This window comes from Phalacrocorax carbo (assembly GCF_963921805.1).
Source record: "Phalacrocorax carbo chromosome W unlocalized genomic scaffold, bPhaCar2.1 SUPER_W_unloc_1, whole genome shotgun sequence".
NCBI lineage: Eukaryota > Metazoa > Chordata > Aves > Suliformes > Phalacrocoracidae > Phalacrocorax > Phalacrocorax carbo.
Genome location: NW_026990243.1, coordinates 2,983,905 through 3,011,247, shown reverse-complemented (window position 1 = coordinate 3,011,247; position 27,343 = coordinate 2,983,905). Strand labels below are relative to the sequence as shown.

Sequence of the window (27,343 nt, the reverse complement as noted above, 5' to 3'; positions counted from 1 at the left end):
ATCCTGCAGAAGGGTGAGATCTACAGTGCTCCTCTGCCCTGAGAGAATTAATATCACTGATTCAGGCTGGCTTCCACCTGGACTGGCTGGTGCCACAACAGGCTCAGAAACACTCGCTTACCAGTGAGGTGACTCTCAAACCAGCCACTTATTCAGTGTCTTATAGAGACTGGCTCTAATAACTTCACTTGGATCAGAATAAAACCAGCTTTGGCCAGTGAATCAGAGGACCGGACTCAGAGGGTGTGCACTGATCTAAGGTTGTACCCTTCCTAAGACACTGCTCTTTTTTGGATTGCTCCTCCGCGGAGGAGAGTGTGATCAGCTCTTGGCTGAAGACAGTCCAGTTGGTGTTTCAAACGCAAAGCAAATGCTTGGTATTTGCTTAAGCCCAAGGATGAACTAGTTAGTGCTAAGCAATTCAGTATACCTTTCTCAGGTCTAACCAGCATGTACAGAATATAAAGCTTTCATATAAGCTGTATAAATTCTTCAGCCTTTACAGTCACAAAGGAAACATTTCCAGGTATGAAACAATGTGATGAGTTACAGGGTGTACAGACAGCAGCTGAAACAACAGCCCAGAGATGTGTGAACTGCCCTGCTCACTCCTAACACACAGCTATCTCGGGTACCTACACCAAGAAACTAAAAATGTAGTCTTCATTTGGCAGAGGACCATTTCACAGCAGCAGCATCCAACTGCTTAGGCTTCAAAAACACAGCACTGCTGCAGGACCACTATGCTTCAGCAAGGAAAACTTTGGCAGAAGAAACAGCTCACTATTTCTCCCATGTATAATTGTGGGCAAAGCTGCACATCAGCCACACAAATCCTTATGCAAAGTTCAGCCATGAGGTTTAGAAAGAACACTTGGATCGTTAAAAAAAGCATTTTGTATACAGGAGATGGAAAAACAGTGTGGATCATGACCCTGTTTAGAGCTGGCTGCTGCGCTGACTGCACAGCACTGGGAGTTTGCCCTACTAACTCTCACTTGAGCAACCTCAAGTCTCACATGTTACCTTTCCCAGGTCCAGTGCCAGCAGATTTGTTTTGTGCTTGAGATGACCCACTGTAGCCTCCTTTACTGTAATCTCCAGCTGCCGTTCCCTGCGTTAAGTCATCATAGCCTGCCAGTGTGTACAAGACAAGGTGTTACAGTGTGCAAGCAGCTCTGCAGACGCTCACGTGAAAAGTGCAGTGGTAAGCATACCTGCTCCATAGCCATGCTGCCCATAGCCACTCGTTTGCTGGAAAGGAGTCGATGTTGTGTTCAGGTTGACTCCATGCTGTTTAGCAGATGCTGAAGGTACCTGGACAAAGGAAGGGAACAAAAGGCACTATAACTAGGGAACAGCATGCAAGACACAAGCTCTCTCTGCCATCTAGTGGGGAAGGCACCTCCACCTCACATGGAAGATCTGGAATTAGGAGCACTGAGACGGCATGGAACATGGCTTTCAGCAGTAACTTGCTGTAGCAGCTTTTTGCAAGCCCCAAGTTTTCTGCTAGAGCCACCCCTCTGATTGCGGTGCAACCCTGTCTCAGAACAGGTTGAGTATTTTTTTCATACACTGACTGTAAACAGCAAATTCTTACCCACAAACCCAAGAAGGAGCAACCACAGTGCTCTCCCTCCAGAATTAAATGAAAACACCAACTCCTGCCTGAGGCTGTTTCATAAAACACAGTCCTACAGGGCCCTAAAACAGACTCATCTACCCTTCTATCTGGAGCATCACCTCTTCCCAAATAACATTCTCCCTCCTGAGACTACCAGCACTGCTCTCTGACTTAATGGGGTCTCCTCCATCCTCAAAAAGATTTCCTAGGCACTCTCAGCTTGCTGACTCAACTTTGGGTCTCCCTCTGACTCTCCAGATGCTACTATGGGCTTTCAGTTACACTGAGTCCATGAGCTGTAGCTGTCTACTATTTACAATAACTTGTGCAGGAGTCCATGAGTTCTGGCCTTTTAAATTTCCAGTTTTCTTGGGGAAGAGACTGCAGCTATTTTCTCACGCTTGCATGTTTTTGGAGAGCCCTTGCAGACTGGGGAAGATGACACTACTCCACTGTCATGAAACCCCACCTGGAGTACTGTGTCCAGTTCTGGAGTCCTCAGCACAAGACAGTCATGGACCTGTTGGAGCAGGTCCAGAGGAGTGCCATGAAAATCAGAAGGCTGGAGCACCTCTCCTATGAGGGCAGTCTGAGAGAGTTGGGCTTGTTCAGCCTGGAGAAGGCTGTGGGGCGACCTTATTGTGGCCTTCCAGTACTTAAAGGGGGACTATAGGAGAGATGGAGACAGACTTTTTAACCAGGGCCTGTAGTGAGAGGACAAGGGGCAACAGTTTTAAACTGAAGGAGGGGAGATTTAGATTGGACATAAGGAAGAAATTCTTTACTGTGAGGGTGATGAGGCACTGGAACAGGCTGCCCAGAGAAGTTGTGGGTGTCCCACCACTGGAAGTGTTCAAAGTCTGGCTGGACAGGGCTTTGAGCAGCCTGATCTAATGAAGATGCCCCTGCCCATGGCAGGGGGATTGGACTAGATGATCTTTAAAGGTCCTTTCCAACCCAAACCATCCTGTGATTCCAAGATGTAGAAGGTTCGAGCTGGAGAGAGCAAAACCAGAAAGGCATGAAGGGAGGGTTACAGTTTAGGCTGTCACACTTACAAACATGGTTGGCCCATACTGGAATGCACTGGGTATGCCGGGCACACCAGCATAATAAGGTAACCCAGTGTAGCTGTACCCCGGGGGCAGGGTTGGGTTGAGGAAGGGCTGCTGAGTTGTATGGTGAGTCTGCGTCTGGTTCTGCTGCGGCTGGGCAAGCGTGGTAGCAGGAGCAGGGGAGGCAGAATCCCCACGGCCAAATTTTGTTATGTCACCTGCAAAAAAAAAGAACTGATCAGAAAAGCTATCAAAGCCACTCCAAAAGTGGAGAATTCAAAGGATTCAAATCTTCTGAATATAAGTAGACAACTACAGAAGAGAGCACATCCTACACTTGAAAGGCTGCAGTTTATGGTAAGAACTCTCCCAGTCTCTGTTCCTGATGGCCATGAGGACATTGCCTGTTCATGGCACAGAACTCCATGCCATGGCTAATCTGTTGATAAAATGGAGATACCGATACTTACCTATCTCACATGGTCTGAGCAGATTCATTACTATCAGATAATTTCAATAAGACATACTAAAAGCAGAAGTATGGTAAATTGCCAAAGAGCAAATTGTTTTTGGGTTAAAGTGTGACTCTCCTGGAGGTTAAACTGATGAGCTAAGCTTCATGGGCTGAAAAGCAAGTTAGGATTTACAGGCAGTGATGGGCATATTTTTGTCAATGTCTGTTTATTTGTCAAGTATGACTAGTTAGATGCCCAGTTCCTCACACCACCAAAGTTCTAGACACAGTAGCTGATGGCCAGGAAAGCAAGGCTTGCATTGCAGGCCACCTTATTGAAGTAGGAAGGGAAAATTGGTTATTAACCCAAAAGCAGCCTCCTGAGAGAAGTGATTACGAAGCAGAGAACTCCCAAACACTTGCATTTTCTGTCAGCCTACAGAGCAGCATGTTCACGTGTTTTTAAGGAGGTGACATATACTATTATTCCTTTACGTTGGTTACCAAAAAGTATGATGTCACTTAATAGATGCATTAGAGTAATTATAATACCTATGGCTACAGTTTTAAGCTGTAATCAGATAGCAGTGAAAGAAAACCACTGGCTGAAAATCCTGGATGTCACTAATGTCATCTTTGCATGTTGGTAACTGAAGAGCAGGAATGAAGAAGGGCTTCTTAGGCCACATGCTTTTGGGTATTAAGTCTATTAGATTTGGGGAGAGTGAGGGAAAGGCTGCTAGATGCAGCTCCTGCTGAGAACATACAAGTGCTAAAATAGCAGTAACAAAGTATGAGGAGCTGCTGGCGAGGGGTAGGGTGGTGGTGTCTACCCCAGTGCCAAAAAAGGCAAGCAAGCCAGTTGAATTTTAAGAAGAATGATTAAGCTATGGAATATTTTTCAAGCACCTGTATGTGCTTGGGAAGGGCACTAGATGATACTGCCGTTTGTAACAATGTGGCACTTATTCTCAAAGGCTATCCAACTTATTCCCAGAAGTCACCATGTATGAATTATTGACCAAAACCATGGGGGGGGGGGGGGGGGGGGGGGGGGGGGAGAGAAATCAATGTCAGGGTTGAGAGAGATATGCTCGCTTTTGTTTGACTAGTTTGGACTGATGGGTTTAACTGCTTACAGAAGGGGAAAATTGACTGCTCTTTCAGCAGTGGCAGGATGACCTGCATTTAGAAACTAGCACATCTCACCATCCTTGTCTTTAAACAGCACTCACCTGAGTATGGGTTGTTAGCAAGGCTCCCATCTCTGCCTGTTAAGGTTGCAGGAGCAGAAAATGTAATTCCATAGTAATCCTTAGAAAGGGACAACAGCATTTATTAATAGTTGAAACTGTAACAGAGCTGGACAGCTCTTATGAACCCTGTATTATACACATAAGAAAATTTAAAAAACAAGAACTAGAAGTTTGGGCAGAAGCTGACCTTATTGCTTACAGAGGAGCTGAAGATTTACCTGGATCCTCAACTTCAAAATAAACCTATTTTATAGACATTTTTAATATCCTATACAAATACTTAATCTCTTAATGGTAAGTTAAAGGCAACAGCTAAATGCTTTCCCTTCCCAACCCTCAGCTCTGAGCTATCATATTCCAGTGAGACTGCACCTCAAAGAGCAACAGACTATCAGGGGCCAAAGACCTGGGGGGTCAGGCCAGGACCATAATCGCAACATGGATGTAGTCTAGAGATTTTACCCTTGTACCATGCCGTTTTCTAAAAGTAAAAACATTAGCTAGGAAAACTGCACAAACTTTAAAAAAACTGGAGAAAGAGTAACCACCTAATGACTGGAAAATTTATTTAAACTACGTTACAGAAGACCTCAGGATCAGTAGTCTCCAAAGTAGGGTGTGCAAAACAATCCATTGGGGTGCATGAAGAAAGTGTTTTGGAACCATTGATAAATTAAATTCTAAAAATATAAATAGTGTTTGTTTAACCTTTCTCTCATCCTTTTTTAATTTTTATTTTTCTGTATGTTTAACACACATATTAGTACAGTAGTATATGTATATAATTTATAAATAAAAATATATTGGGAGCAAGTGCTCACAATTTTTTTATTGATGGGGTGTGTGATCAAAGAAGGTGGAAACCACTGCCTTAGGTTATTCTTCCAGGTCCTCTGCAAGAATTTAAGACAGTCCTCACCCTAGAAATCTTGCACTTCGAGATGACAGGATGTGTCAGCAAAACCAAAGCAGCACTTTTTCTCTCTTTCTTCCAAACTGAAGACAAGTTTGCCCTTCCCTCTCTGGGTGAACTCCAGATGTGGGGCTGGTACTCTACTAAACACTTTTCCTCCTAATTCTCATGGTTTACTCCTCACCACCTCCAATCCATCAAGAGTTAATGCTTTAACCACTAACATATCCATTTCCACAGTCTTCAACACTGGAAAAAGCATCCTTTGTCTTCATACCTGCCTCTGCAAATTCCCCAGCATCTCAAATACTTTTTCAGAGTTGACAGCACCTTCTACTTTGCTGCATTTCTGTGCATCACCCCTGTCTCCTACACCCAATCCTCAACTAACACGAAATCATCCAGCAAAGATTTAATATTGCAGGCATATTTCATCATCCTTTCCTTCCCAGATAATTCTACCTCAACTTCAGCATGAATCACTTAAAAGACAACCAAGTTCCTATTAAAAGTCTTTGCAGGTTACTCAAAAGCAGAGCTCCTGTCTCCTTCTGAGGAAAATGACACAAAAAGCAGATTTGGAGAAGAGATCTGAACAGGACTTGGTGGATATGAACCGGAACTGATACACTAACATTTTCCCCTATATAAACCAGACAAAATATAACCAAATCCACATGAGAACAGGGTCTAAGAATTGCAGTTATTCCCACTGCCCCTCAGGTGGAAGAAAACCACATCAGCACTGCATATCCCTATCCCACATGCCTGTGCATACAGACATTCAAAACAAAAATCATTAGAAAATATGAGTGCAAGCCAGTTATCTTTGCACTTCATGCCCACCCATAGGAAAACACCAGAGGAAATACTCTGCTCTTCAAACACAGGTATTTCCTGACATACAGAAGGCATGCAATAGAAGGTACCTAAAGTCAAAACTGAAATACCAGGAATAGACTCAAAAGGTGAGACAGAAAAGGACTAAAAAATGATAAGTGATCTGACATAATACATTTAAGCTTCATCAAGCAGTTCACTAGATACCACTCACACCAGCTAAGACATTTGTAAGATCTCTACTACGCAGGCAGCCTGCAACAGACTAACAGAAAAGACAGCATATCCCAATACACCACCACCCCCCAAAACAAACAAACAAAAAACACACCACAAAAAAAACCCCAAAACCAACAAAAAGCCTTACAACACAGTGAGAATTTACAGCATCAACACACACATTACGAAACTGAGTTAGATTAAAAAAGAAATCCTCCCAAAACTCGGGGAAACCCCTGTTCTCACTGTATCAGCAGCCACCAATACCTCTCACTGCTGGAAGCTTCCCAGGAAGCAGTAATGACTTGCACTTGGGACTCTACCCATTTTCACTTTCTAGATGTAAACAGGCCAGCACAAATATTCCCACCAGTTCCTGCTTCCCGCACACCTAACGTTGCCTAATTTCTACAACAAATTCAAAACACAATAAGAAAACAAAAATCTAGAAATCACAATCAATTATTGCATGAATAGTTGATGAGTAATCCTTCATGACATTTATGCATTTATTTATAAATATCAACACACTGAGGACAAATAACTCAGGGGGCAAGGGGGATGACAGATGGCCCCAAAAATATTCTGCAATATATTTGCAGAGAGATCCAGCAAAGCTGCAGATACTGTAGAGAAAGGAAAAAAAAACAAACCCAAAAGACTGACAAACTAAAAATATTTGTCAATAAGAAATAAAGAAAAACACGCATTAACTCATGCATACAAATAATATCAGAGCATGAAGTAAGAAAAATAGATGTTGGTAGGCAGAGAAACTTGAAAATAAAAACCAAGCAAGGAAACTCACGAAAGAGACAAAAAGGAAACCCTGAAACACATCCCCAGCATAGCTGCCCCAAAAGCCTCTGCTGCTGCCACACTTCCATCCCCCACTGAACCATAACAGCACAGGAGACAGACTCCCCCCGCACCCCGGCAGTGGCCCTGGGAAAGAACCAGCTCCCCTTCCCTATGGCCACCTCCTGCTCACATTTTGACAAGCACAACAAAAGCCCTCAGGAGAAAGTAAACGGAAAGCAAAACTGAAAACAGAAATGGAGATTCTGTCTAGACGATGAAAGGAAAGCTGCAGCACCACATAAAGCCAGCCACCCAGCAGTACCCACCCACACCACCGCCAAGCCTGATCAGGCTCCTGCCTAGCACCACCCACAGCCCCACCATGGCTGCGCTCACAACCCCACAGCTCCACCTGCACCACAGTGCCTGGGCACTCCTGCTCCTCCCCTGCCAGCTCTCACCACTGCCCTTGCCTGCCACCACCTGCATCCCCATGATGCCACATTCCTCTGGGACAGCCTCCAGCTCCTCCAGGCCATGGCTCCCAGCCTGCCACAGATCTGCCACCACCAGCACCCACCCTTCCCCTTCCCCAACATCTTCCCCTCCACACCAACCACCCACAGTAAGCTGCCACTGCCCTCCACATCCTCCAGCACCCTCTTCACCACCCCTCACCACTGGGACGCCCAGGCACAGCACCACCTCCTCAGCAACATATCCAGCAGCTCAATCAATGCATGCCAGCCAACAGCATGCTCTTTGAAGGCCAAGGGCCCTGACAACCTGCTGCTCAACATCAAGTACTTCAGGCACATCCAGGACTTCCTCTACACCCACAACCACAGCCCCTGTGCCTGGGACCACATCCACTTCAACACTCATGCCTGCTTACATCACCTCCACAACCTCACCCACACCATGTGCAGTTAGCCCAATGATCCCAACCAACCCGCATGGCCCCACCCATGCCACCATCACCACCACTTCTGGACAACTGCCCCATCCCCACCTCTGTCCTCCCACCTCCCCTAACCCATGGCAAGAGCCACTGCAAGAATGGCCCTGGACCCTGAGCCTCCACTGAGTGCTTGTCTATTTATATAACTTATTCTATTTAATTTGACAATGTTTTTTATATATTAATTCACCTATTTATTCGACAGAAAATAAAGAATTGTTGCAAAAAGCTTGCCAGTGCCTCTTGTCTCAGAAGTACAGGAATAAGCCTTTGGGGTGGGGAAGAAGCAACCTCCACTCAACACCTATTCCAATTCCTGTTCCAAACAGGGTTCTGCAGATCCCATGCCCACTCTTCTCTTTGGCACCTCCCCAAGGATGGACTTTCCTCAGCCTCTTTGGAAAACCTCTGCCAGGGTTTAGCCATCATCATCAGAATCATCTCTTCGGTCCTTATCTCAAACATTTTTCCATCTTTCATCCCAGTTTAGTCTGGCTAATGAAGGAGAGGCACGGCAGAGATCGCTTTGATAAGGCTGAGTTCAGCTACTCTTGCCGCTTCAGGCATTTTTCACAATTCTCTTGCTGTGCTGCTTGAAAACACCTTGTAGCACAAAACTATTCCAGGGCAACACAAACAAGGTATGAATCCTTACATTTTCTCTTGTTCAGCCCTACTCTTGGACTGAATGGACAGGTTAATAATGTTTTTTTCTCCAAATGCTTTACTGTATTTATTTTAGATTAAGTATTACCCATTCATTTTTTTCTCCATTTTCTGTCATAACTGTCACGCTGTAAATAACATCAATAATTCTCAGCTCCTGGCCCCTCAGAACCCAACTTCTCCACCAAGATACATGCTCTGCTCCAGCCACTGCATGGCCCCATCGTACAGCTATGTGGAAAAAGCACTCCTGCTCAGAGCGCAACAAAAAAACTGAGTGAACAGATAGGAAATGTAGGCTGATAAATGTTGAACAGCACTCCAACCAACATAACCATGTCTCTCCTGGCCCCAGAACTGCAAATATTTTATCATTTTGCTGCTCTGAAAAAAAAAACCCATTCATTTCAGTCAACAATTCTTTCCAAGGACCATGCCTTCATTGGGTAGTTAAAAATCACAGGATGGTAGGGGGTAGAAGGGACCTCTGGAGGTCATCTTGTCCAACCCCCCTGCTTGAGCAGGGACACCCAGAGCAGGGGGCACAGGACTGCGTCCAGGTGGGTTTTAAATGTCTCCAGGGAAGGAGACTCCATAACCTCCCTGGGCAGCCTGCGCCACTGCTCTGGCACCCAAACAGGAAAGGAGTGTTTTCTCATATTTAAGTGGAACATCCCGTGTTCCAACTTGTGCCCGTTGCCCCTTGGCCTGTCATTGGGCACTACTGAAAAGAGCCTAGTCCCATCGTCCTGACACCCACCCTTTAGATATTTATAGGTATTTATGAAATTCCCCCTCAGGCTTCTCTTCTCCAGGCTGAACAAACCCAGGTCTCTAAGCCTTTCCTCATAAGGGAGATGCTCCAGTCCCCGGATCATCTTTGTAGCTCTCCGCTGGACTTGCTCAACAAGTTCCACATCCTTCTTAAACTGGGGGGGGCCCCAAAACTGGACACAGTACTCCAAATGTGGTCTCACTAGAGCACAGTAGAGGGGGAGAAAAACCTCCCTCAACCTGCTGGCCATACTCCTTTTAATGCAGCCCGGGACACCGCTGGCCGCCTTGGCCACAAGGGCACATTGCTGGCTCAGTCATTTGCTGTCCACCAGCACTCCCAGGTCCTCTTCAACAGAGCCACTTTCCAGTAGGTCAGCCGCCAACCTGTACTGGTGCGTGGGGTTGTTCCTCCCCAGGTGCAGGACCTCTCACTTGCTCTTGTTGAATTTCATCAGGTTACCCTCGGCCCAGCTCTCCAGCCTGTCCAGGTCTCGTTGCATGGCAGCACAGCCTTCTGGTGTATCAGCCACTCCTCCCAGCTTGGGACCATCAGTGAACTTGCTGAGGTTACACTCTGTCCCTTTCGTCCAGGTCATTGATGAATATGCTGAACAGGACCGGACCCAGCACAGACCCCTGGGGAACACCACTAGTGACAGTCCTCCATCCAGACTCTGCTCCATTGAGGTGGTTGGTCTCCTGGATGGCATCACGTGAGGCTGCTACAGCACCTTTGTTGCTGCTCTGGTTGGCCTGGTTTATTCCCCCATCGGATGTGATGGCATTAGCATTGCCACTTTGGCCCCCACCCCCCGAGTCCCACAGTTTAAAAAGCCCTCCTCACCAAGTTGGCCAGCCTGCTGCCAAAGATTCCCTTGCCCCTTCCAAACAGGTGGAATCCATCCCTCCCTAGCAGTCTACGGTTGCTGAGGAACAGCCCATTGTCATAAAAGCCGAAACCCTCATGTTGACACCAGCCACATAACCAGGAGTTGATTTGTATTATTCACCTATTTCTAGTCGCCCATTTTTCTCCAACAGGTAGTATGGAGGAGATGACGACTTGGGCACCAATATTTTTCACTTGCTTTCCCAGGGCTTTATAGTCTTGCTTAGTTCTGCCCAGGCTCTGGCTTGCAGCGTCACATGTGCCCACATGGAAGAGTAACAGAGGATAGCAATCAGTGCTTTTGACAAGTTCATTAATGCACTCAACTTTGTTTAATTCAGGATTTGCAGCAGGTTTTGTCTGGGACACCCCTGTATTCACCATTGACTATCTGACTCTGGCTGTCCCCATGGAAGACCTGGTACTGACTTGGACCTTTAACTATGGCATTCATCCAGTGATACTTCTTTTCCACATCACTGCTAATTGCTCCATTTCTGCCTCTATGGATATACTGCATCACTTAATTCTGTGACTTTTCTTAGTTATACACTACCAAACTTTCTCTCCACGTTCCTTAACCTAGTTTTCTGAAAACAAAATTCTTTACCTTTCCACAATCTAGGCTGAGGCTCTTTGTGAATCTAACTCTCAGCTTCTCTCACATGCCATTTACATTCTGGATCCAGGTAAGGAAAACTTCGTATACTCTCCCCTCCTGCAGCTCACCTGCATTTGTTGCCATGATGCATACACGAAGATCTCCACCTATGAGTGCCTCCAAAATCTGTCAGATGCACCTACCAGCTGCCAATTTGTGTACTTGCTGTTCAAACCCTACCTCTTGGTAAAAGAAAACATTCATGCTCACATTTCAAGTAGACTTGACAAGATGTCATACTGTTGCTACAAAATTTAAAAATTTATCCACTCAAAAGCACAGGACATGCTTCTATTTACAGGATTTGCAGGTGGACGAATGCATGATGCAACAGTTGCTCTACATCAATTTACACCACCTAGAGAAACTGTGGATATTTAAAAAAGCAGAATACAGAACATAAGGACAAGCTCTTAATCACCATCAAGTGAACCAATTTGTGTTGCACAAATGATCAACACACTGAAGATAATTTGCTTAAAATTAAACAAACCAAGCCATTTACTTACCATTGGCAGCCTGGACTGAAGCATTTGGAGATCATCATAACCATAAATCTGCTTAAAGTCAGATAAAAATAAAATATCATTATAATACTTTTCTCTGACACTTTAAACAGAGTTTGACCTAGGCCCAGTCTATTTTGAAAGTGTACAGCTATACATCACATTGTGCTATCATGGTACACTGTAGCATTTTAAGGCTAGTAGACCTAAGCTTAGAATAGCTGGTCAATGTTTCTTGGTGACAGCAGCCCCCCGAGGAGAGTATCACTGTCCCATCTTCAATACTGTTTTCACAGATGCACCATTTATCAACTTGTGAAAAATCTACAGGGCATTCAGATTTGGGAGTAAGAGCAACAGCCTTCTTTGCTTCAATCATTACTTCTGAGAATAGAAGGATTTAAGGTTTAATGACTAGACCACAAAGCAGTCTATGGTATCCCCTCGCATTCAGTGTGATACAGAAAAATGATCAGAATAAAGTTTCTGATTAAAAAAATAGATAACCAAAAATATGCTGATCCTGGTTGGACACAAAAAAGCTATGTGCAGTCTTTCAAAGTATGACAGACAGGACACATGGCACATTTCAACCATTACTATAGTAAATCTATTCCAGCAACACAAACCTGAATTAGTCTAATTTTACTCAAAGGGCCTAAAACCTGATACCACTGAAGACCATAGCAACATGCATGTTTAGCTTCAACAGCAGCCACATCAGGTCTGTACCAACAGTTCTGCAGTTTACTATCAACAGTAAACCCTCACTGAATACATTTCACATATTCTTCAGCATTTGGAACAAGAATTCCAGGTGCAACATGTGCCAACAGAAATGCCTTGGCATAGACAGCAGCAGGTCTGGAGGGCCCACTTGCACCAATGGTTAAGCAATCAAGGACAGCAACAATTAAATTGCTTACTGGGTAGGCAGGCAGAAGTCCTCCAGGTCCCACAATATACTGGTTATGCAACAAGGGTGGTACACCTTGGGGCAGGTTTGGGGGAGCTTTGCCTGTAGAATCAAAATACAGACACTTTAACAAGCCTTTAGAAAAGAAAAGGCTTCAACATTGAGACAAGATAGCTCGCAAGCCCTGACAGCTGCACTGCCATAGCTTGTCAAGAACAGAACTACGCAGAAGAATTTTGTGCTGGTTGATGAAAATGCTCAAAATAGCCTGAAGAGTTTAACCATGCCTCAAGGAAGGAAAACACGGGCTACTTAAGACTGAAAACAGTCCCATCAGAGAACAGTCTGATTTTTGTCATTTACTTTGTCCAAGAGGATTACAAGAATTATAGGAACTTCTCCTTTCCTCAGTCCTCTCCTGAAGGCAATATTTAGACATTTTTCTCAATCTAAGAGAGCAAATTCTCTCCTTTCATTTTCTGTTCTGTCAACACATTCCCCCTTATCACCAGCAATAGACTCGAAAGCACTAAATGTTGCCAGCATACTTTTTGTGGGTGACTTATTGCAGCTGGGAATAGCAAAGAGAAGACAACTGAAACAGTTTCAGTTGCCTCCATAAAGCAGTGCTAGGAAGCAGAAGAGTTTAAAAACAAAAAAAAAACAAAAAAAAAAAAAACCACACAAAAAACAAGGCACTTTGGCTGGTCATCAGATACTTCATTTACAAGGTATTGGAATGAGAAATCCTTCTATAAGTGAGTTTGATCTTAATATTTAAATCATTCACTTCCCTCCATAGGATTTCCTTTTAGCAGTTCAGGTCGATTAGAGAAGCAAGACAGAATTTAGCATTGCTTCTACTTCAGTGCAAGAAGCCTCCTCACCTTCTCTCTCTGTGGACCCTTTTTCTGAAGTGCTATTTGCTGCAGAATGACCCAGATATCAGACACTTTTTTTTCCTTTCTGTAGATGTGGCATATGATAATGAGGACACTGCAGTATATTTTGATACTACCAAATGAATTCAAGTCACAGAGAAGACTGAAATTAAAGCTAATGTGAACTCACAGCCAAGAGCTGATCACAACCTGGAATACAAACTGGGCAAATCTCCTAGCCCCAAACTTCTAAACTCAGAACTGCTCTGGTGACTATTTACAAAGCTCTTTGGGGATGGAATGTGCTATATAAATGCCACATAACACCCTAACAAATATTCAAATATTTCAAATACACAAAACCAGGCAACTTTATAAGCCAGCAAATAAAGCGTGCTGAAAACGCCAGTGTGGATTTCTTAGTGTAGTTATGGCTGGTGAGATGCTCAACTGACAGCCCTGCTGATTGAAGTCCTTCATCTATCCACATGATCCATTAATATTGCAAACCTGAAGACACTAAGGGAGCTGCCCGTGTGGTAGCAGCTGGTATAGACACACTGGTAACGCTCAGGCCAAGGCTGTTCGTAGTGTTCATACTGCTTGCCATGCTGACAACTGAAGAGGTGGTGCTAGTGGCTGAGGTTGAAACAGTTGAAAAGGTTGAGGGCTGGAGCGAAGTTGTGTTCTCAACACTAGTGTGCTAGAAAGGAGACAAAAAGAATGAGGAACACAGATCAAATAAACCACAGTGGAAGATGCTGGGGAGAAAAAAGAAAACAAAACCAAAAAATGACAATCTCTTAAGTAACAGCAGCACATGCAAAAGAAAAAGATAGGCATTATCTATGTATCAAGCAAGCAACTAAGTTGCATGCTTGTGATTTTTAAGTATTCAAAGAAAATTATTACACGAGTTAAATTCAAACCACTATATCATCATATAATTATATCACAGTAACTCAAATGTCACTCCACCATTATTTCTTGCCCTTTGCTTGTATGCTCCTTTAAGCTAGTACTTGTGATGTTAAATAAACTCCTATATTCTTCCAAAAGACAGTATTTGTTTTCAAAATATAGGACACTGCTATCATGATTTCCTCAATGCACTTGTGGAATTTAAAAGTTTAAAACTGCAGTGCCCCACAGAGTCAATGTGGTAAACTGAACCGCAGACCAGATGTATTACGGAAACACGAGGATAAAGGAGTTTCTGGTTTGAATCCAGCACAATACAGTGCCTTAGCTGTAAGCTGATCACAATTGCAAAACACTGTCATCAACACACAGAAGCCAAAACAACTCTGACAACAGAGAAGGAGGACATTTGGATAAGTATGAATTTTTAAGTTATGTATTCAGTAGGGATGGAGCATTACAAATCAAAATACAGGCATAAAGAAAAAGCAGTAACCTATCTGCACACCCCAACTGGGACTGTACAGAAGTACCCTGTCACAAAACAAGGCAGTGTGTCTTTCATTTGTGCAACCTCATCTAGAGCACTGTGTTCAATACCATTTGCCTTGTTATCTCAAATGCATTAAATACACAGGTGACAACAATGTCACATGGTAAACTCTAAAATCATCTGTTGTCATGAGGCATTTGTCATGACATGTATCATTCCATCACCTGCATTTTGCCAGCTAACCTCTCCAGTGGAGACTGCTAACAGTCCACATTTTGGCGCAATTTCAGACAGATTTTTTCATTTAAATAATTTTTTTTACAAGAAATTCTTTCTTTATTCCACCCCCCCTTGCTGGCACAAAAATTTCCTTACAGTTGTGTGACTGGCAAGTCTCTGTAATAGCTATTCCTGATCTAGTACAAATCACAAGTGGTAAAGACTTTTTTACTCCTAGAAGGCTGGCAGCCCTTCTTCCCTGAAATAAGGCTCTTCTTTTGGTTCTTAATATACTGGGACACAATGAACTTTAAGAGAGGGTCTTAATCATCAGATAAACTGACTATACGCCGAACATCTGTTGAAATGCAAATAAGACTTACTGCATGTGATGTGCTTGAAGACAACACTGAGGCAGGGGAGAGGCTGCTCTGATGATTGGAAAGGGAGCTAGAAATAAATTGCAAAGAATTAATAAAATTAATTTTTCCTATAATAATTTTAATATATATGTATGTATACACACACATATATACACACACAAACACAGAGGAGGTAGTAGGATATTAGTTAAAGAATAAAAATTGTAGGTATGTGTATACACACACAGAGTAAGATATTAAAGGAAAAAATTTCTGTAGGGGTATGTGTACACACACATCTACAGAAATTTTTTCCTTTAATTAATATCCTACTACCATTTAATGAAAAAAATTGAAGTAGACACACAACTATTACTAACAAGAAACATCTAAAATACCATTCATTTGTATTTATCAATTTACTATATTTTTACAAAAACAATAGCTGCTTCAGGAATTACGTAGCAATGACTGCAAGACATGTGAAGTCCAAAACCAGAAGGTTCACACAACACATGGCTTATTTCTCATTCTTTCCCTGAGCAACTGCCGCTACCTGACACAGGGCACAGGTATTAATTAGATGAGGCAATGCTTTGGTTTGACTCACTATGGTATTTCGTACATAACCTGCATAACATTAGTTCAACCAATTAGAACTGCAGGGTATTTGCCCAATAACTGCCAAAAGCCCCAACACACTCTTAAAAGACAGGGTTCAAAAAAAAGCCAGCAAATGAAGAGCATTCTGTGAAATCCCCCAAATTAGCCATACTACTACAGAATCTAGCAATTTAATCAAGGCTGGTTCATACCACTATACCCCACCAAAAGCCATTTCCTCTTTGAAAAGATGAATCAGAACTATCAGTTCAGTTTTATACATACACTGTAAAATATGAAAATAAAGAATCCCCTGATGAAAAACATCTGCAGATAACTTTATTTTAGGAAGCAACTCTGCTTTAGCACCATCTTTTTTCCCTAGCTGACCAGGCCTGTGAACTTTTGGCAGTAACAGCAACACCGACATTTATCTGTAATCCAAAGATGTAATGTGTCCCTGAAAGGTGACTGAAACTGGTTCTTAAACATTTACACTGATAAAAGTTATACTTTACATTCGAGGTCAAGAACATAGCTTACAGTACAGTATGGAATAAACAGAATGAACATTGAACAAAGGCAAACAAAAAGCTATAAAAATACATATGGTTTGGTGCTCAAAAAGCCCTTCCTCATGTGAAATCAGAAGCAAGAGAGAGATCCTAACTATAACTAATATTTTAGTATTCTCTATGGAAACAGCCAGAAGAAAATACAGCAGTTTTCATAACAAAGCTGCAGGCTAAATTATATGCCCTAATTTAAGGGCAAATGCTTCTGGCAGCTCTTCGAGGTGTGGGACCAGAATAAATCTTGGCAGTTTCATAGATTAATTTTACTTTGACTCTTTAAAATTGTTCCCTGTCTGCAGGAATTACAATGACACCACTTCAGGCAGCAAGGAAAGAAATGGTTCAGTCCAACATATGGTTTTAAACCACTCCCTCGCCCACTCTCCCCAGCTCTTCTAATAAGCCTTAATTGACCATCTGACCTACGGTAGAGACACAAACAAGAGACACCAGAAAAACCAAGTCAGATATGCTTGGAATTCAGGAATCGTCTTTTCATGGTGCTTGGTATCTGTCAAACAGCATCAATCCTCCAACTAAAATTTCTACCAATGTACACAGCTTTTCAACAAACAAATGTGGGGAGATGTCTCTAATGTGAATGGAGTCATTCTTGTTATTTGACACATTTACCATTTTATTCAACAGAAAACACTAGTGTATTAAAAGAGAATCAACCATGTCCTAGCTGTGAAACAAAAAAAAAGTGTGATAGCTCGAATTAGTTTCTTATATTAACATATACAGTACAAAGGTGAGTATTAAAATATAATTCAATCAGTATAGCTTCAGATGTCACCTGCCTGAGGATGAAGCTCAAGTAACAGGCACTGAAAAGTCAGACAGATAGTGCAAATCAGCTGTGCTAAATGCACTTCCAGGAATGCCAATCTGATATTTCAAGGTGTCTTAAGGAAATGTCTTAGAAAAAGAAAACACACACACTGTCCCTGTGGAATTTTTTTTTTTTTTTTTTAATTTTAAGAAATACAATTATAAATGAAACTACAATATTTCAAAGTTAGCCAGGAAGTAAGCTGTTAAGGAATGATTTCAAGCATATGATACTAAACAAACAGCAGGCACTGTGGACAAAGTAGGAAAAACAAAGTAGGGGAATCAATTTAGCTGGCATGATTGAAGCAAGAGCCCCTTGAAACAAAGTTGTTTATATACCATGAAAACTTGAGGGCAGCAGCTGCTCTGTCATTAAGAGGCAGCCCAGAGCTCATACTTTGCAACCAGAAACGTCCTGTTCTCTTCTGAATATCTCTCCTAATTCTAGTTAATGTCAGAAAAGGGAACCCTGGTGTCTGACAGCTCCCATACACAACCACCCTTACATTTGCCCTTTCCCCAAAATTGAACCCCTTTCAGTTTATCACAACTCCTACTATACCTGCTTAACTGGGAAAGTGAGCTGCTGGCCAAATCACTGGACTGAGGCAAGCTGGGCAATGTCACTGCATGCTGCGATGCTGAAGGCAGAAGTGAAGCGGTGGTGGATACCACGCTAGACAGAGAACCAGCAGAAGGTAGCAAAGGAGAAGGCTCTGTCTTAGGCACTGGAACTGATGAAGTAGCTGCAACGAGTTAAAAAGAGGCATTCAAAGACAAATTCCAGCATACCTGACATATCAGCCTAGATCCAGGAACAGTATTTGCCCCTTGGTTTACAGAAACCTGACTATTAAGAACCAGTAACAGTAACAAGCAATCTTGCTATTAATGAAAATTCAAACAACAACAGAACTATCATTTTTCCCCTTTAAGCTCTTCACCTACAATAGATTTATAATTTTCACCGCTACACGTGTAGTAAACTAGTCTTCTGCACTTCACCCCCCACTATCTGGATTATAACTTTTACTCGCAAGTCAATCCTAATTTTAAAATTCCTGGCATTTGGTTCCACAAAAGTAATTTGTGCTTTTCAAGGCACTGTACAAATCTGCTTTTACCTACAGCTCTGCTTCTTCATTCCAACCTACACAGCGCCTTTGATGCCTGAGACTTAGATCACTGGAGTACAAGGGCACATACAAATTACCAGTTTGGAGAACTGAGTCAAATATGTAATGCAGTAGAATAAAAGAAGCTACAATGAAAGGCCACAATTGAGCACAGCATTAAGCACTTTTAATGGCTAAAGAGTTGTCAAATATTGTCTTACTTCATTTGACCTAGATAACAAAAAGCATTTAGCATTAACATAGCTTTTTAGGCTATACAGAGTAGTAATTGTTTACCACAGGTGTGCCTTTCCAAAGGATCGCTATACTGTAATAAGACACTGAACAACTCTACTGTCCAACATAATTCCCAGCTGTTTCTACACTTCTCTCTTGTCCTCCCAAAGGTAATACACAGAATTAGAGGCACTCACCCACCAATAAAACTCAAAGATAGTTGAGCCTTGCCTTCTGCTGGGCCATGCTTCCATACCACACCAGAGACCACTACCCAGTGGATCATCACTAACTTGCAATGCATGTGAAGACTTAGAATGGTCACCAAACAAAAGTCAGATATATGCTTGGAAGTTACGTGTCACAGTTTGGTCACATTATTGGTTTGGTTTCTGCTAAATGACCCAAGTCAGGTTGCTGGATTGGGTGCTATGCAAACAGAAATCAAGAGGTCTTGGCCACAGCAATAAATATGAGGATAACTGAAAACAGAGAAGGAAATTCAAGTGACAAACACAAACCTAGTTATGAAGAAGGCAACTATATCACCTGATACCTCCTGACAAGACACACATAAAAATAAATAATTAACATTTATAACTCTCAATTCATTTAGAGCAGGGTTCCCTTCTTGAAGTAAAAGTAGATGTCCTCAATACAAGGGACTGATAGAGTTAGAACCGTTGTGACTAAAACTTGTTGCTTTGGGGAAGTCAGAAAGGCTTCAAGACAAGAAGCGCCTAAACAAAAATTTATGACGACAACGTTTGACCTTAGAAAAGCAGATGTACAGAACCATAAAGATAAGGAACTGCATAGCAAACACTAAACCAGAACAGACCATCCCTCAAGGACAGTATATATGTGATCGCAGACCTGAGTTTGCGTGAAAGCAAAAGTTAACTAGCAGACACAGTGAGGAAGAGTAGATCCTTCATCCAGAGACCCCTGACGACCACCCAGAGACACCAACAGGCATGTGCAAATGTCCTTTGCACATGATAATGAGTTCTCAGAACATTAATGAATAGGTATATCTTTTCTTGGATAACTAATGAATATGTATGTAAAGCTTGCATAAGTTATGCAACTAACCCTGTGCGGGCATGCACATGAGGAGGAGTGATCCCCTGCGCGTCCAGCGCTGCAATAAAGAATACCTGCTTAATAGTAATTCAGAATATTGAGTCCTGATTTCGGCTTTTCACGGCATCAGGACAGAATCACCATCTTCATTAAGACCCCTTACAAGATGCCTAAACATGATATGCAAGACAAAGAAAACCAGGAGACAAGCAGGACGGTCAGAATTATAACATACTAGCCATGCTTTGAAGTAAGGGTTTAGGAAGCATGAGATCTGGATATTAAAGGGCAACAGCAGCAAAGATGAGAGAGAAACAACTAAGAATATTATCAGCACATACAGAAGGGAAAAGGTCAGTACTTTCAACTATTAAGAGAGAATGTCAAAATAGTTTGGATGCATGACATACATGGAAGACTACTGATTCCAGTTTATGTACTTGAGATACAGAAAAGAACAGACGTGTTCTCAAAAGAGAAGTGGAATAGGAAAAGGGACTAATAAAGCTGTTATATAATAATTACAAAAAACTTAGGAATTATCAGATCTTTTCCTGTAGCAAAAAGACACATCCTGTAGTGAATTTAATGAATTTTTAATTAATTCTATATACAAGAGTAAGAAAGTTTTCCACTTGAAAAGTTGTCTTTATATATAACAATGTTAAGTGGTAACTCTTTGGGCATATACATTCTTCCTCCTGCTCATTTAAATTGAACTTGGCACTAACAAAACACTGTTTATAGGTCTGAATACTCAACTTCTTCCTACTCAGAAGTATTAAAAAAAAAAAAAAAGGCTGCCCCACTAATGACCTACCTGAAGATATGTTTAAGAGGAGGATAGACCTAAAATTGAAGTGTTAGGATTCCCAAGAGATGTTAATTCACACTGCTGCCCTCAAAAACTTCCACAGAGCAGCACATAAAGGTCAGAAGAGTGAATACTATAATTATTTTAACTCCAGGAAGAGAGCTGTAGGGGTGCTACAAGTAAAATATCACATTAGAAACAGGCCAAGATGAAGATAACATTAACGCCTGTATCAGAGCCAATAACTGTTATTGTTACTCCACTGCAAAGTAGCAAACTACCCAGCAGAGGGAGCATGTTAGTCACCCTTATTCCCCCCAGGCTTGTAACGGGATAAATAGCACTATACCCAGTGAGAGATGCATTCAAAGAATGCGACTGTTTCATTACAGCTAAATGCTACTCACAGCTTCCTAACTGAGAATTGGAAGAAATGCTGCGAAATTTTATATTAAATTTTAATTTTATTTATTTTTAATTTTATATTAATTTTTGGCAGATAAATTCAAAAGAAAAAAGCAGCAGCAAAGCAGCTTCTCTAATTCTAAGACTGCTTAGGTTTGTAGATTTAATAGGGCTGCATTCATACTTCAGTTTTAGTCAAGAAGCAAGTAGTATATCCTACGCAAGTACAAAATAGACTCAAATGGGTCAGCCAAAAATTAGCCAGCGAGAACAATATAAAACCTTAAACCAGGTGTCACTGTTACAGTTGTGTGCACAGCAAGTAGTAAGGAAAGATCAGAAAGTCCTGTGCAGAACCAAGCTTTGTAAACTTACTGTCAAGAGTTGCCTGTGTTCTAACACCACTGTGCCTGTTCTGTAAACAAAGGAGAAATGAATAAATCATCTTAGAGGTATATTACATTTTCAGACTGAATCTACACTGAACATGCTTCATGCAAAACTCTATATTTATTCTAAATTACAAGACAAAAAAAGGCAGAAAATTAACTTTTTACTGTCTTTAAGAAAACCACATAATAAAGTTGTCTCAAGTGCAAGGTGTCCTGAACATACAGAATCCCATACACAGTCCATACTAGACCCAGCAGCAGGAGACCTTCCCATGTACGATATATAACAAACTTCAGGTTCACACTGATATAAAAGAATGAATTGCATTAACATATAGGAAATGGTTGTGCTTTTGATCCAATGCAACTCACAATTTTAACTATCCAAGTTACACAGAGACGCCAATTTTTTTCCATTGAAAGACAAGACTTGAGAAGCACCAGTTGTTTTTTAGATAACGCTGGAGTACAGAAGTAGATAGTCTATGCTTGATCCTCACCAGTACATACAAGCTAGTGCAGAAGACAAGTGTGACTGAGCCATTACATAACAAAGGCCAGAAGTAAAATCAACTCAAACTCTCACAAGTTCCTTAAACATTTAAAAAATCATCTTAAAGCAAACCTACATTACATATACAAAGAGTGTAGGGGCTTTTGAGTATCTCCAGAGAGATCCTCTCTCTGTCCTAGATTAGAGATCTCCCTATGATTTTTAAAATAAAACATGAAACTAAATTCCCACTGCTGTTTAAATCCAACAAGAGAGTAATATTGGAGGGGCCACAAACAGTTTGGGATCCATTTGCTAGGTGCCATATAAATTTAATAAATAACATACCTTTGGATAGAAACTGTCAAGTCATTGCAAAAATACTGTGACTAATATTTACACACAGAGATTATTCCTTTTTGAAAGCTAAGCTTCAGAGAAGGAAACTCAACTAGAATGTTAAGTGTTACTAAGAAAACAGGTCAAACAGCAAATTAAACTTTTAAGCAATTATGTCAAAACCCATAAAATCAGAGGCTCTCATATCCTAAACACAAAAAATGACTACACAGTAGGAAAAGAAGGGCTGGGAGGAGGACCTGGGGAACTACAGGCCTGTCAGCCTGACCTCAGTACCAGGGAAGATTATGGAGCGGGTTCATCTTGAGCAAGCTCACCAGGCATGTGCAGGACAACCAGGGAATCAGGCCCAGCCAGCATGGCTTCATGAAAGGCAGGTCCTGCCTGACCAACCCAATCGCCTTCTATGACAGGGTGACCTGCCTAGTGTATGAGGGAAAGGCTGTGCATGTTGTCTACCTGGACTTCAGCAAAGCCTTTGACACTGTCTCCCACAGCATCCTCCTAGAGAAGCTGGCAGCTCATGGCTTGCACAGGTGTACTGGGTAAAAAACTCACTGGCTGGCCAAGCCCAGAGAGTCGTGGTGAACGGAGCTGAATCCAGTTGGTGGCCGGTCACGGGCGGAGTTCCCCAGGGCTCAGTGTTGGGGCCAGTCTTGTTTAATATCTTTCTCAATGATCTGGATGAGGGGATCGAGTGCACCCTCAGTAAGTTTGCAGGTGACATGAAGTTGGGCAGGAGTGTTGACCTGCTCAAGGGTAGGAAGGCTCTGTGGAGGGATCCAGACAGGCTGGATTGATGGGCCGAGGTCAGCTGGAAAGTGGCTGGAAAGTGCCCGGAAAGTGCCCAGCAGAGGAGGCCCTGGGGGTGCTGGCTGACAGCCGGCTGAACATGACCAGCAGTGTGCCCAGGTGGCCAAGGCGGCCAACAGCATCTGGGCTTGTATCAGCAATGGTGTGGCCAGCAGGAGCAGGGCAGGGATGGTGCCCCTGTGCTCAGACCTGGTGAGGCCACACCTCAAATGCCGTGTTCAGTTTTGGGCCCCTCGGGACAAGAAGGACCTTGAGGTGCTGGAGTGTGTCCAGAGAAGGGCAACAAAGCTGGGGAAGGGTCTGGAGAACGGCTGAGGGAACTGGGGTTGTTTAGTCTGGAGAAGAGGAGGCTGAGGGGAGACCTTATCGCTCTCTGCAACTGTCTGAAAGGAGGTTGTAGTGAGGTGGTGTTGGTCTCTTCTCCCAGGTCACTAGCGATAGAACAAGAGGAAATGGCCTCAAGCTGTGTCAGGGAAGGTTTAGATTGGATATTAGGAAAAATTTCTTCACTGACAGAGTGGTCAGGCACTGGAACAGGCTGCCCAGAGAGGTGGTGGAGTCACCATCCCTGGGGGTGTTCTAAACACATGTAGACATGGCACTTCAGAACATGGTTTAGGAGGCCTGGGGGTGTTGGGCTGATGGTTGGACTTGATGATCCTAGAGGTCCTTTCCAACCTTAACAATTCTATTATTCTAAGAAAAAACAAATACCAAGATGGACTTGGGAATCAAAAAATACCACTTGGCTTGGTTAAAATATTAACGTAGCAGGGTAATACAAGTCTAACATGGATAAGAATATTTCACCTTTTTCAAGGTCTTATTTTTGAAATTCACTCACCATAACTGCAACAGGGGTTGATTCAGATGGAGCCATGGAGCTTTGGTATGCTGTTCTACTATGCACAGAAGTCTGGTCATAGGAGGAAGTTGTTGTTATTGGGCTAGTGCTCTGGGATGAGCAGGTCAGACTGGAAGAGGTGATGGCAGAGGTTGTGTAGGTGGACTCCTGTACTGTATTGGATATTGGCAAAGAGGTATTCAAAGGATCACTGGAAAAAGTAAAAATTTTTTATTATCTTGGTAAATGGCATCTCAAACACCTTCATGAAAATATCAGCTCCTATACAGTTATCTAGAACTACTGTAAACATGTAGTCAAATCTACATTATTTATACTAGAGAAATCTAATAATGAAAAAATATATAATTTTGCTTTGGTCTCCAGTAATCACTGCTTCAAAACCATCAGCTGCACTAAGCACCATTCACCTTCCTCCTGCCAGCCCAACCAAAACAAGCGTTTACACACAAACACTTTTCAGTCATGTTATCTCCACCTTCTCAAATGATAAATTAATGATGATAATCTCTCTTTTTTAAACAATTAGATCCATAAAGTCTGGTATACGATGAGAAATACCCAGTCTTTTTACAATAGAATTCCAACGTTAAAATAGCAGTCTAACAGAATGAACTATGCAAAGAGGAAAAGATACTTTAAAACATGCAGGAGTGTTTTACTTTCTAAACAGCTTAAATAATTTATAGACCTAGAAACGAATGTGAAAGTTCATTTCTACTAGTATTTCTGACTTAACTTCAGGAAGCTTTTTACTGAAGCCAAATTTTGAATGAATAAGGAAGGAAAAAATGAGTTACTGGTACTTTGTCATTTATCATTGGCTATTTTAGCATTTCAGTAAGAGCTTCTGCATACTGAAAGCCCGGCTTCTTTTCTCATCCCATAGGAGGATCATATCTGTAATCTGCTGCAAATCTACTGACACACATATATGGTACAAGGGTCATCTCTCCTGGATCAAAAGCAGAAAAATCCAGGCTGTGAGGAACAAGCCCTCAAAATTTGAAAATCAGGACAGTTAAATATGAGAAAGCAATTCTGTAAAGAGTAGCTGCTTATAAGATTATTTATATTCTTGTCATCACCAGCTTCGCATCCACCCACCCAGGGAGATTTTGATTGTCATTAGAGAATAAATTTCTCCTTTAAGATGCCATCCACAGAAAACACTTAGCCTTACAAGTCATCATATTTTCCCCTCCCATTACATGGTAACTGTGCCTTCATGTTTTTGGCACAAACTTGACCCCTTAAAGAAGGCACGTAAGAATGCACAAGGGGAACTCACGCATACTTTACAGATTTTGAGTACAAGCTATTGTTGGTCGCCTGGCTGGTATTCTCACTGCTTGAAGTTGATCCAAACTCTGGGAGTGCAGGCTCTGATCCAAACTCCAGAGCTCCAAACTGAACATTTAACCCTGTCACATCCGCTGACCCAGGCATCTCCACTGCAGAGGCAGGAATCTTAAAGGAGGGGGGGGGAGGGGGGGGGGGGGGGGGGGGGGGGGGGAAAAGCGCCATAATTCCTTTGCATGCATTATCTGTATTAAAGATATCAGTAACTGACACCCTCTCCTCCCTTAACTACAGGCTTCTTCGGTTACTGCCTCAGCCTTCGCTGCTAACTAGATCTGTGACAACCTCCCAGTTTACATCACATAAATTAGCTACATTCTTGTAACCTGAAATTAATTCATTGATTCTGTGCCCTGATCTAGAGCTGAAAGAGTAAGCCATACTATTCTAGAATATCAGTGTCATCCGTGTCCATCCCCCTTCAGTCAGCATTCATCTTGTGGCTACTAAGTCAATCTAAGATCACTCAGCAAGTCATTTTCCCACACAACACAACTAGATACGTGCTTGGAAAAGACAACATCACTGTATTTTGGACCTAAAAACTATCCAGCTTAGAATTTCCTGCTTTATAAACAAGAAATAGACCATGGTCTTTGCTCTCCCTAACAACTTTATATATAGAATCGAATCATTTGAATTGGAAAAGACCCTTAAGATCACCGAGTCCAACCATTAACCTAACACTACCAAGTCCACCACTAAACCATGTCCCTAAGGGCCATGTCTACATGTCTTTTAAATACCCCCAGGGATGGTGACTCCCCCACCTCTCTGGGCAGCCTGTTCCAATGCTTGGCAACCCTTTCAGTGAAGAAATTTTTCCTAATATCCAATCTAAACCTCCCCTGACACAGCTTGAGGCCGTTTCCTCTCGTTCTATCGCTAGTGACCTCGGAGAAGAGACCAACATCCCCCCCACCCCACCCCCAGCCTCCTTTCAGACAGTTGCAGAGAGCGATAAGGTCTCCCCTCAGCCTCCTCTTCTCCAGACTAAACAACCCCAGTTCCCTCAGCCGCTCCCCATCACACTTGTTCTCCAGACCCTGCCCCAGCTCTGTTGCCCTTCTCTGGACACACTCCAGCACCTCAAGGTCCTTCTTGTCCTGAGGGGCCAAAAACTGAACCCAGCATTCGAGGTGCGGCCTCACCAGTGCTGCATACAAAGGGACAATCACTTTCCTAGTCCTGCTGGCCACCCTATTCTTGATACAAGCTTTTGTATGTTTATATGTTTACTAAGGACAAGCCACTACTCAATTACCCACCTTGGATGCTGGAGTTATCCTCCGTTTTGGTGGTTTTATCTGTTTCTGCTGGGTTTGATGGGCAGTCACTGCCTGGTTATCCATAGATATAGCAGGGAGCTGTAATATTTTGCTAACAGCTGTGGAGGTGTCTACTGGTGATGGCTCACGGAATTTTACCTGGGAGGAGGATGACTCCAGCCCAGGAGGAGGAACAGGGACTGCCTGTATTTGTTGTTTCTGTCGTTGGGTCAGCTGGCTCAGAACTGGGGATGGTTCAGGCTGGGATTTAAAGTCTGGTCAGCATTTGGAAAAAGAAATATTAAAATTAAAGCATTAAACTCTGTTCTTCATGCTTCTACTCTTTATGAAAGAATCTGTGTAACTTGACACACTCAACAGCTATGATTTTATAGCGTGCAAGTCTTTCAGACATCACGAGTTTCACATTGAACATTACCACTGCAATAATAAGCCCAACATTTGATATTCTCTACTTTAAACAAACAGCTGTGGGCAAGCATTATTTAGCTTTCTGCAAAAATATGAAAATAAACCTATCTATACAGTCACATAATATTATCACACGTTAGGCCTCAAAAAACTGTTACAGATTATTTTAATCAAGCACTGCAAGTTTCACTGTAATTAACTGTGCTGATAAATTGTGATTACTTCTAAGGGGTCTGGAGTTGCAATTTAGAGGTATTAGGAGTTAGGAT

The 27,343-nt window shown here is 42.4% G+C and overlaps 2 protein-coding genes and 1 non-coding gene across 14 annotated transcripts in view; 1 reads left to right on the top strand and 2 right to left on the bottom strand.

Annotated features, from left to right (window-relative positions):
• Positions 1-27,343, bottom strand: part of LOC135310790 (ubiquitin-associated protein 2-like) — a 99,147-nt gene that overhangs the window by 4,340 nt on the left and 67,464 nt on the right. For 7 of the 12 annotated variants that reach the window (XM_064439757.1, XM_064439762.1, XM_064439767.1 and 4 more), the window contains 13 exons: positions 26,643-26,917; positions 25,304-25,482; positions 23,992-24,202; positions 21,465-21,504; positions 17,995-18,178; positions 15,439-15,505; positions 13,933-14,125; positions 12,552-12,643; positions 11,629-11,679; positions 4,372-4,450; positions 2,686-2,900; positions 1,218-1,317; positions 1,027-1,134 (listed from right to left, as the gene is read on the bottom strand). In XM_064439757.1, coding sequence (XP_064295827.1) covers positions 1,027-1,134; positions 1,218-1,317; positions 2,686-2,900; positions 4,372-4,450; positions 11,629-11,679; positions 12,552-12,643; positions 13,933-14,125; positions 15,439-15,505; positions 17,995-18,178; positions 21,465-21,504; positions 23,992-24,202; positions 25,304-25,482; positions 26,643-26,917 — 1,794 coding nt within the window. The remainder of the gene's footprint in view (positions 1-1,026; positions 1,135-1,217; positions 1,318-2,685; positions 2,901-4,371; positions 4,451-11,628; positions 11,680-12,551; positions 12,644-13,932; positions 14,126-15,438; positions 15,506-17,994; positions 18,179-21,464; positions 21,505-23,991; positions 24,203-25,303; positions 25,483-26,642; positions 26,918-27,343) is intronic. The other 5 variants (XM_064439760.1, XM_064439763.1, XM_064439761.1 and 2 more) reach the window with 3 other exon arrangements.
• Positions 4,864-8,098, top strand: LOC135310799 (interferon-like). Its single transcript, XM_064439774.1, has 2 exons — positions 4,864-4,879; positions 7,620-8,098. Exons 1-2 carry the CDS (start codon positions 4,864-4,866, stop codon positions 8,096-8,098), a joined length of 495 nt encoding a protein of 164 aa, XP_064295844.1.
• On the bottom strand, positions 25,829-25,912 carry LOC135310819 (small nucleolar RNA SNORD121A). Its single transcript, XR_010370815.1, has one exon. It is a non-coding gene; the product is annotated as a small nucleolar RNA SNORD121A (small nucleolar RNA).